The 11775-nt window shown below is 44.9% G+C and overlaps 1 protein-coding gene across 8 annotated transcripts in view; it reads right to left on the reverse strand.

The window, feature by feature from the left end:
* The window catches only part of Traf3 (TNF receptor associated factor 3), a 102823-nt gene that overhangs the window by 12832 nt on the left and 78216 nt on the right, over positions 1-11775 (reverse strand). For 7 of the 8 annotated variants that reach the window (XM_055592864.1, XM_055592863.1, XM_055592862.1 and 4 more), the window contains 4 exons: positions 11214-11381; positions 6064-6144; positions 3476-3550; positions 1935-2027 (listed from right to left, as the gene is read on the reverse strand). In XM_055592864.1, the coding sequence (XP_055448839.1) occupies positions 1935-2027; positions 3476-3550; positions 6064-6144; positions 11214-11381 (417 nt within the window). The remainder of the gene's footprint in view (positions 1-1934; positions 2028-3475; positions 3551-6063; positions 6145-11213; positions 11382-11775) is intronic. The other variant, XM_055592869.1, reaches the window with a different exon arrangement.

An 11775-nucleotide genomic window follows, 5' to 3' on the forward strand; every position in this document is an offset into this window, starting at 1 on the left:
TAGCACTTGGGAGGCAAAGGTTGGTGAATCTCTGAGTTCAAGGCCAGCCTGGTCTACAGAGTGAATTCCAGACCAGCCTGGCTACACAGAGAAACCCTGTCTTGAAAAAGCAAAATCAAACCAAACCACCACCAACAAATAAACAACTGAACAAATAAACAAAAGCACCAAATCAACCAAAATAGAAGGCAAACGAACAGACTAAAGCTGTGTGTCTCACAGGCAAACATGCCTTCGCTTTCCAAGAATACAGAAGCGACTCCAGCTTTGTTCCACCATGTGAGGCCATAAGCTCAGACAGCATCCACCTGTACTACCATAGAAGGGTGACCAGCTTTACAGAGCTCTCTGATATTCCTGTTCCATCATTCCCATCTGGCAAAGCCAGACTGAGTTCCAAGGCTCTTAACCTCAGACGAGGTGGAGATACTATTTTTACCAAGGATCTCATTGATACTTTTAAAAATTTTCCTGCAGCAATCAAGTATTGGTTGAGCAGAAACAACTAGCTGTAATGTGCACACACCATACTAACTGGTCTTAATTTTTTCCCTTTAGAGTTCCCTTATTTGAACTATGAATCACACTTATATTAGAGAGCAAAACTTTGGAGTTCTTGCACACTGCTGCCTTCATTTGGCTCTCAAATGGCCACCACTGAGATAGCAGGGAGCTGTGTTTCAGAAACAGAGTATACTCACTCCCCTGTTAGTGCGAACAGGGGCCTACCTCCACAGCTGGGGTACTGAATAGCCAGCACACACCTCAGAGCCACTAAACTCCTGTGTTGCTGTTATATATAATACAGGGAATAAAACAAGTGAATGAAACTAGCTCTCTCTCTCTTTTTTTTTTTTTTTTTTTTTTTTTTTTTGAGACAGGGTTTCAAGGAGCCTAGGCTGGCCTTGAACTTGCTATGTATTTAAAGATGACCTTAAACTTCTGACCTTCTACACCTCCTGAGGGCTGGGATGACAAGTATGTGCCACAACACAAAACTAAATAATTAACTAAAAGGAAGATCCTTCTCTTACACAGCCTCGACTGAATTGGAAGTCGCTCTGTAGACCAGCCTGGCCTCAAACTCACAGATCCTCCTGCCTCAGCCTCCCAAAGTACTGGGCTCAAAAGCTAGCACTGCTGGGCTCTTATCAGTTGTGCCCCCCCCCCCCAGTATCAATTCTCGATAGTCTTCTGCTAAGTTTTTAATCAGTGTATTCAAGTTAGTCACAGTGAATGTGAACACGTAACCATTTCTCCTATCAGTTCTTGGAGGGGTTCACCTTTCCCTCATGGAACAGACGCTGTAGAGAGGTGCACTATGGCTGGAAGAACCTTGCTCCAGGCTCACAGCCTCTCAGGGGAGAAAAGAGGCCGTTGGTAGTACTGTTGTCTGTGTAGCCACCGAGAGACCCAACTGCAGAGAAGGCAGCTGTCTTCTTACCTGGGTCTCACAAAGGACTAGCTGTAGATCGTGTGACCAGACACATGGGGACAGGCAAACCTGCTCTGAGAGGAGCCAACCAGTACTTGGGGTTAAGCAGTCCAGACCACCAGTCTCCACACTGACCAGTGCCAAAGCAGCCAGGGGCAGTTCACCTGTGGGGTGACTGTTTTTCACAGAACTATGCAGCTGAGGACTAGAGTATGGAAGCTGGGACAATCTCTGTCCTAGATCAGGGGTAAGATAACCCACAAATTGATTTTAAAAAAAAAAAAAAAGGAAAGCGAGGACTGCATGTTGCTTGGCAGCTAAACAGGAGCAAACACCTCTCCACAGAAGCTCAAGATTCCTGAACAGGACTGACTCTACTGGCAATCTCTTCACCGTGGTGCTTTCATTCAAACACCATTGATAATTACAAAACAGATTTACTCTTTAACTAGTCTGAAGAATTACAAAACCTGACAAAAGCCGAGAGTCCCATGCCTACCTTCTTCTCCAGGGAGTTGCTCCACTCCTTCAGCAGGTTTACGTGCTGTACCGCGGAGCTGGCCTCATGGGCCTTGATCTGCTGGTTTGTACCCTACAAGAGCAATGGTGGGTGACACTAAACCAATCGCTCCCCTCAAAGGACAGAAAACCTCACACACAACTCTAGAAGCGGCACCACACATGACGGGGCTTGCTGATGCGCAGGGAATCCCCCAGGGCCTCCTAGGCTACAGTGCAGGGAGCACAGCAAGAACACTGCCATGCTGCAGAGCTAACCTCAAGTTCATGCTCCTCCTTCCTCAAGTTCTTCCCTCTAGTGGCTTCTCATCAACGTTTCATACTTGCAAAACCCAGGAGTTAAATTTGAAACTCATCCTGCTCCTTTACAAATCATTTTCATGAAGATATGCAAAGAGAATGTTCTGGAACCCACCCCTGCAGCCAGTTGCTTGCTACAGCTGTCCAGTGAACTATGGTATGGCATTGCATCCAAAAAGACACCGCCTCACCAGGCTGGGTGTGCTGAGAAATTTACATACAAAACATAAACCATCTACAGAGTACATAAGATGCAGACCACTCACACTGTGAGCAAGCACACTGAATAGTACTTTGCATATTCAAGGAAACAGTATGAGAATATAATTTGTTTTGATACCAGAAAATTAAGAAATCAGAAAAAGCGTTTTCATGATCTCCAAAACATATACTCTGTACATAGAATCTCTGTATATGCTGATCCGAGCTTGGCTCCGCACCAGCATACATACGAACACACACAGAGGATGGACGGCACTGCGCAGGACAGAACAGGGAGGAGGTTCCCCTAGACTAACGCAGGGAGAACGGCACTCTCATCTTCAGCTCACTGTCTTTGTACTGACTCCATAAATCACACTGCCATACAGAACACTAAATATACACTTTCCTTACAACATAGTTTGCCTTTTGTTCAGGATATATATCTGAATAAAAGCTCAGTCTTAACTTGCTAGCAATCTCAGGTAATGTTTTTAAAAATAAACAGAAAACCAGATGCAGGTGTGTGATGCTAACCCTGTTTCCCAGGAAGTAGATTTTCTACAGGCTTTGCTCAGTCAAATCCAACCCTGGCAGGGGTTTACACACATGTGTAAACAAAGCATTATGGACACCCATGTGTGATTCTTTTCAGCTAAGGGCTGACAGGCAATGTCAAATCTACATCTAGTTTAAATGTCACTTATACTCGATAATGATTAGTTAAGTTAGCCACAGAAACTCTAGCAGACGGCACTGCGTCCTTACTGATTGAAGCTGTCTGGGAGGCAGCAGTTCTCCTGACTTCCCCATGCTGTACCACCTGCGTCTCAAAATACCCTGTCCTAGCAAGGGAGCACCCAGACCTGCTGCATGTATGGCTTTTTTCACCCATGCAGCAGGGTGATTTCATGACAAAGAGTAAAAAGAGTGAGAACTCAGATGTTAAAATATTATTATGAGAACTTTCTTCAATGGCAGAATGTCAGTAACTGGGAAGGACAAATGTTGGATACTGACCTGAAAAACGCAGCCATAGCGCTTAAAACTACAGGTGCTGGGGGCATTGACACACTCTGACAAGTGTGCACTCAACTGCAACGGGAAAGAGACGTGAGTTGTGACACAAACATTTGCATGAAAATGTTCAAACATATCAGGGCACAGAGAGCATCCAGGCTGTGCTGTTAAGGAGGCTGTTTATTAGCTGCAGGAGTGTACGCATCATCTGCTTGCTGGACTTCAGGCAGTAAAATACAGTTTCATCACAAGTATGCACGTATACACACCAATATACATAAATACATTTACTGTAACAGTTCTTAAACTTCAAATTTTTTAGAACGAATTGTTCAAACTGTGACATGCCGTCTGAAGTGCCAGAGTTAAAAAAAGAAAAAAAAAAAAAACTGAAATGCACACTTAAAGACTACTAACAAAAACTGTATGAAACACAAAAAAATCAGAAAGCATTCAGGATACAACTGGGTCACACGCCTACTATATGGTACACAAAAATAAACCCACCTCAAAGCAAGCTCACACACAGAACCGTCACTGCTAACACCTGAGCTGGCTGGAGGCGAGTCACCCCACTGAAGAGCCTTTCCCTGCATGTTCAGAGGCTTACAGGCTTTCCAAAGGTCCCTGCAGCCATTCTAACAACAGAAATCTCACCCTGTTTCCTCAACTGACAGAAGAAAAAAATAGGAGTGCCTGGAAAAGTCTAAGCTATCCTGAGAGAAAACAGCTCTTGTTTAGCTTCAGGATGCTCCAGGAGACGAGGGACCTGAAAAGACGTATCCTAAAGACAGACTTGTGCCTGGGCTTATGTCGCTGTGAGCTAGAACGCAGTTCCTGTGTGTCTACTGCCTTCTTCTGACAGCTCATATTCTATGTCATCTGTGCAGGTATGGGTAGGTTCGGGTTTGTGTAGCTTAGGAATTTTCCCCAGTCTACCAGGACCAAGGCAGTTCTTCTCAATGATTGGTATGTAGGAATGCGGGGCAAACAGAGATCCATTTCCCCTCCGCTCACTGACCCTGTTAACCACTCAGGAGAAAGGCAACCTGGAAAAGGGCCTTAAGGCCCTCCCTCACCACAGCAACCACATAGAAAAGGGCCTAGCTAGACAGCCAGAGAGATAAACAGCCTAGCGTCCTTGCAGTTCCCTGAATCCAGCCAGGCCGCCATGGGCTGGACTCTGATGAAATGCAGGCAGGTCAGCATGGACCTGCACAGGGAAACTGTTCTTTACAAAGTCTGTTTAAAACTTTGTCTGACAGTCTTTCAGGGCCACTGTCTACACTTACAGACATGACCAGCTAACACTTCTAATGCTACAACCAGGGCATGCTGTTCTGACATGCTATTTCTACTATAAACTCACTGTCCTACCTTTTCTTAACCTGGTTTTATTAACAGTACACTCAGAGCCCTGAAGAATGTACAGAAGGTACAGAAGCGAGACTAATGGACAGTTCAACAGCTCCTTTCACAGGAAACCAGGAGAAATTTAGTTTAACATTTTATTTTGAGATAAAAGTAACTTAGAGGCAAATCTTCATCTTAATTCAGAGCTCTGAGCAGACAGAACTGAAGTGAGGGTTCTAACTTCCAGGAATCATTTCAGCAGTTAGACTCTTCAATATTGACTTAAACAGAGAATCTTCTAGTGTCCCAATGTGGATAATTTACTTGTGCTTTCCCCCAGGTCCTCCCTGAGGCACATTTGGGAGTCCAGAGGCCTGACACCAACCTTACCCACTACTGTCCTGGGAGGATGTGTTGGGGGGAGCAGGGCTCTCAGGGCACTCCCCTAGCACTAGGCCTGGCACTGGACACCGACCCTCCTTCTCCACATAAGCTTGCATCACAGTTGCCTCCTCCAACTGTCCAGGAGGATGACAGGCTGCTGCAGAAGACTCTAGTGAGCAGGCTCCAGAGATCAGAGCCTTGGTACTGAGCAATCAAGGGGCTCCAGGTCCGGTCACATGCAAAAAACGTCCAGAATCCCTAGAGTCCCTGGAGTTTTCCATATGGATCTATTCATCTGGACAAAACAAATGATATCATCTACGCATCTTACAGAAGTACCTGACAGGTGAAATGAGCAGTCGTTGGGACTCCTCATACGTGCCCTTAAGGATGATGTAAAATGTGGAAGCCCTTCACTCATTTCCTTCTCATCTAGCACTGCCCCTGCCTATGAGGTGGTCAGAACAGTTCTAGGTCTAAATCCACTTTTCTGAGAAAATCCTACAGAAATTCATTATTTTGCACATTTAAAAACAGTGTTTCGGAAGAGCTCGGGCACGTTCAGGGTAAGATGGCCGTAGACAAAAACAGTGCTTCAAAAACACCTAGAGTATCACCTTTACTTACATTTGTAGGTAAACTATTCACGTTTTTTTCAATTAATATTTTCAATCATGAATTTACCTTTTTGTAGCTTTGAATTATTTACTTCAGACTTCGAAAAAATTCCCGTCAGTTTTGTCTTTCTTGTTACACACATTGCCACACTCAACCATGAGGACTTCAGACGCCCATGGCTTGGAAGAGTAGACAGTACATAGAGCTCCTACCCGGCCCTTGCTGTGCCTTACCTCACTCCTCAGAAGCGTCTGGACACTGCACTTATGAGGACAGGATACCACCACACAGGGACAGTCAGTGTCTTCATGTTTCTACAAAGAAAAAGGAAGTACATCAACTCTGGAACACCAGAGCCTATCCTGGCAATGCCTATCAGCTCTCCAACAGACACACAAAGGAATCTTGGCCCACCATTACCACGTCACACTCACAGCAGACACTACAATGTCTGAGACCTGGAGACAGCAGGCCACATCTGACTCAGAGGGAACTTGTAGAGAACACTGCTGTGACACCCTACCGCCAGCTCCCTCCCCTGCAGACCACAGGTCAAGAGCCCTGAGGACAGGTGGGGTTGGTCAGATGGCCATGCTCAGGTTTCCCTCTGGACAAAACACCCTCTAATAAATGAAAACGGCAAGGCTTACTGGATACCATCCTGAAATCTTGCCCAGACTATCTTTAGCATATAAGTATAAATAAAGTTTGGTCGAGGCCCTATTGAAATGGTGTGATCTTTAGGTCTGTAGAAGATGAATAGGCCCTGTTCATCTCAATGCCAGGGGCACCTATAAACAAAGCAAGGGAAGAACTCTGTAGAAAATGTCACACCCACGGGCTTAAAAAGCACAGAAAATCCACATTGAAGGCAAAGGCGGAGACTGAAGTGCCAGTACAGCAACTACTGCCGGGTAAAGACACAGCAGTCCTTCCGAGGCCCCGGGACACTTCCAGGTCTCAGCAGGTTTTCCATTTGCTTTGGCCTTCAGTGAGACCTGTCTTGACTTATGCATGCCACTTGTTCCAGCCTCAGTCTAAGTAGGCAAATACAGGGCCAAAGACAGTGGCCCACACAAGGGAAGTGCATGTTTAACAGAGAACACTGACCCAGGAGGGTGCCAGAAGGCCTGGGCCTTCTGAGTGTGTACCCTGCATCTGCAGAGCAGGGTCTCTGAGTGGGTGAGCATGTCCACTACCATTCCCCACTGGCTGGATAGGGAGAGCTTAATCACAGAGCTCCCTTAGTGGATAGCCTGCATATCATGTGCGGTTTGCATGGAACCAGAGTTTTCAAGTACCACAAAGTCAAGGCATTCTGTTTGTTTCTGAAGAGAAACCCTAGTAACTAGCCTTGCTTCTCTGATACCTATCACATCTGTAAACCAAGTGCAATCAAACCATCCTCCCAAGAGCCAAGGCCACAAGTCTACAGAGCAGAGTAGGGACTCTGAACATGGTGAAGGAACCACAGGGATTTGTCGGCTCCAGGAACCATACACTCCCATCTTCATTCTCTGGGCTGGACACCTGCCTGATGACTCATCAACATAAGCATCGTGGAGGGAGAAGAGCAGGGTGGCACTGGAGGAGGTAAGGTAAAGTAGGGCTGGGCAGAATGACTGGGAGGTCAATGGACAGAATAGCCAGTGTCCTTTTTTATTTTCTTTTGGTTTTTCAAGACAGGGTTCTCTGTGTAGCCCTGGTGGTCCTTGAACTTGCTCTGTAGACCAGGCTGGCCTTGAATTCACAGAGATTCACCTGCCTCTGCCTACCAAGAGCTGGAACTAAAGGCTTGTGCCGCCACACCCAGTTGGTATCTTTGTATGCACTTTTGCACTTATATGAGAATATCTAGAAGATTTAAAAAGCATCAAAGGATGCACATGTTTTAAGTCAGATTTTGATGATTTGTTGACAAATTGCCCTCCAATAACCTGACCCAGTCTGGGATCCCATTATCAAGAGGAGGCATATTCCTTTATGTTATCAATTATAGAACTTTATCAATTCTATAGCACATTTTACTCTAGGACAATCTAACAGAGAGGATACAATGTGGCGGTCCTGCAGCTCAGGAATTGTGAACTGGTGTGTTTCCTCTTATTGAAGATGAATATTTCTTCGCATTGGATTGCCTGCCTAGGGCTTCTCCCCATAAAAGTGACTGGATGGTGTCTACCCACAAAACTGTTTCTGTCCATTTGGAACCTCTGAATGGGACTGTATGGGATCTGGTTCTCTGTACCTGTCATGAACTAGGACAAGGCCCTAAGTTTCACTGGCATCCTTAGAGAGGCAAGAACTTGGGAGCAGTTACCTAAACACAGAGATAGAGTAGGAGTAGAGTAGCATTAGACAAGGGTAGATGGCAACCAAGAGAGTCTAGGGAAAGGTAAGTGCTCTCTCAGAGCTGCTGGTGGGAACACGGCCCTGCCAACACCGTGGTTTCTGATTCCTATTTTTAAATTTTATTTTATTTAATGAACGTATGACTGTTTTGCTTGTATGTATCCATATGTGCCAGGTACCTATGGAAATCAGAAGAGGGAGTTACAGATGGCCATAACCCAGCATGTGATGTTTGGTAATACTGTGTTATAACAGCCAAAGGAAAAGATGCACCACTGAAAACAAACAAAAACCTGGGCCAAGCATGCACATGGCACATGCTTTTAATCCTGGTGCTTGGGAAATGAAGGCAGATCTCTGTGAGTTTGAGGCCAGCCTGATCTACATAGCAAGTTCCAGGCCAGCTGGGGTTACATAATGAGACCCTGTCACAAACAAAACAAAACAAAAACTTGATACATCTGTAGCAGCCTGCAGGAAGACTGGTTACCCAGAAAACATTTTAGCTTTGAATCTCTGCCTCTGCCTTTGCAGGACTGGACTGTGTGTGTACACTACCATGACTAGCATGAATGCAGATTTGAGCACACGCATGTACACATGATCAACACTTTCCACCTATCTCATCCTTACTTCACTCAAGTGACTACTAAAACAATTCTGAGTTCTTTGTTTCTGCCTTTCACGTAAAAGTTTCATAATACACTTATATGTGTGCCTAACAAAAGACTTTCATTTGGGTTGTATTCCGATTTTACTGAAATACAATTTGTTCCAGGAATTGTATGTAGTTTGATCCTGCACTAGACACTGGCAGTACTGTGCTGCTGGCTATGTAGTGTGTGTTACGGGTCCTAGTCTGTATTACTGTGTGGTGCATTTCACAGCTGAGAGATTACGTATATTAAGAGCTGAAAAATCAAAAGATTTGAGCATTCAGTCCTGGCACTAACTAGAAGAAGGTCTAGAAGCAAGTCACAGAACCTTCCTAGTTAGACAAAGAAATGAGTGTGTACCTGCACTGCCAGTGTCACAGTGGGGATGAATATGCAATAATGTGAAACATGAATGCTAGTTAAAACCACTGCTGGGGCTAGAGACATAGAGCTTATAGGTAGAGTGCTTGCCTAGCCCAGTGTGCTTTGGTTGCAGATCTCAGTATGGGTGTAAGGAACTAAAAACCAAAGGAGAAAGTAATACAGGCAGGCAGTGGTAGCACACACCCATAATCCTAGGATTTAGGAGGTGATGGCAGGAAGACCAGGAGTTCATGGTCATCCTCAGATGTGTAGTGAATTTAAGATGAGCCTAGGCGATTTAAAAAAGAACCTATTTCAAAACAAAAATGACAACAAAAGGCCATCGAGTTGTCACATCCTGGTGACTTTAGCTACTCAGGAGGCCAAGACAGGAGGATGTCAAAGTTAAGGCCAGCCTTAAATGGGTGATTTCAAGGACAGTCAGACCATGTCTTAAAATTTAAAAAATTACGAAGTGGGCTCTGAGAACGGTCCTGAGTTTAATCCTGAGTAACACAAACAAAATGAAAGCAACAACAAAAACATCCTGGCATCACTGTTAGCGCAGCCTGCAGCTAGTTTCCATCACAAAGGCCTCCAGAGATTTACAAGGAACAGTCATTTCTGTGGAAAAGTCAGTCCAACTTCTTCTCCGATCTGTGGCTGCCAATTATAAGCTCCAATGAAATAAGAACTTCACTGACCTTCCCCAGCCCTGTCACAGGAACTGACTCTTCCTTATTGGTGTTTTATACACATGATGGTCTACGTACTTTCCACACTACGGGAATTTAACTGTGTACCTGGTTCTCCTTTCTCAGACTGCAGACTGAGGATAGAAACATCAAGTTATCCCCTTGGCTGTCAACCTGTGGTTAACCATACACCTTCCTGACTCTTACAGCCTCACCTGGTATTCAGAGGCAGCTACACATGTGGTGTTTAACTGACATGTTTTCAGTTCTTTCTCAAATGAAAATTAATTACTTGATTCTACTCTGAAAAGAACTGATTTCTAAATGAAGCTGTGAAGCAAAGTGTAATAACGTATGAAGCCTAAAAGGCTGCTCATTACATGAGTGTCTCACTCACTGTAAGCTGTTACTGAAGACGGTGCTCAATTATGACTCATTCTAATGCTATATCCGAAAGCAGAAGACACAGTCCTTAAAAGTTCTTAGTAACTGGAAATGTCTATGCTTTATTCTAAAAGAAAGAGATTTTCAGATAAAGTGAGGCCCAGACTTAGGCCTAGCTGGTGATGGGAGTGAATGCTGAGAGAGTAGGGCACAGAGGAGAAGGCTCTCCTACATGGTGACTATGACGTGTCCCAGGATAGACTCCAGAAACTCAGCAATGGCCCTTGAGCCCTGGCTACACAACACTAGGCCCTCTCTGATGACCTCAGCATCACTACCAAGAACAGTCCCTACCTGCTTAGCCTCTCAACAATGCCTGGCCAGCCCCCCCCCCCCCTCTCCTGACACTTCCTAAATCCCTTCTTAGCAAACTGAAAGCAGTCCATGTCCTGGAATGGCACAGCACACAGTAGGTACACAACTAATGTTTACTCAATGAATGACTGTGTTTAAAATTGGTCCTCTACCCTCAACATCTCTTTCATCTCTTACACAGAAATGAAGATCCCACTGCACACACGGAACAGACTGTGCCAAAACAACGAGGCAGGAAAACATTTCACTCCTCATCTCTCTCCTCTGACAGTGCAGGGTGGATAAGCCTGCTTTAAGTGATGGCTGTGATAAGCCCTCCATCACAATCTGAGGCTATTTCTTCAGGCAAGTTACAAATTCTACCTTTTTTGAATCATCATTCTTCATTTTTTTTGACATCTCAAATGAGTCAATCAAGGCAATGAAAAATGTTAATCAATTAAATCAAAATAGGCAAAACAAATACAGCTTTACTGTGAAATAAAGTTAGATAAAGACTTGATCTCTCTTCAGAGGTTGAGCACCTGAGCCGAGCAGAGGAAGGAAGAGGCAGCGCACCTGCAGCGTGACCATGGGCACTTGGCTCTTGCAGTGATTGCATGTGGCCTCTCGGTATTTACAGGCCTTTTCCACATGATCTCGCAAGTCTTTTCTCAGAACTTTTTCTTTGCAGTCAGCACGCAGACAGGGAAGTTCCTCAAACTGGCATTCATTTTTTAGGTGCACCTGTAGAAGAAACCAAAGTTTTTAACTGGCAAAAAGTCTAAGTGTGAAATGGCAGACTGTAACTGCCTTACAATGAAGTCCTGCAGAACACTGTGACGGACGAACACTGCTCCTGGAATAGCTCTGTGCAGAAGAGGCAAGCACAGGAAGAGACACAGGATCACTGTGTTCACTTCATGTCTTTAACACACATGGTTATTAGAACTGGGGTGGGACATCTCTGGTTAGAACTAATTTTGCAAGATGTGGCAATGCAGAGCTGTAATCCTAGCAGAATGGGATGAGGCAGAGGGATCCTAAGTTCACGGCTAGCCTCAACTATACAGCAAGACCCAGTGCTAAAAGCTACACACACACACACACACACACACACACACACACACACACACACACA

This window comes from Psammomys obesus, unplaced genomic scaffold, assembly GCF_907164565.1.
Source record: "Psammomys obesus unplaced genomic scaffold, mPsaObe1.curated_primary_1811, whole genome shotgun sequence".
NCBI lineage: Eukaryota > Metazoa > Chordata > Mammalia > Rodentia > Muridae > Psammomys > Psammomys obesus.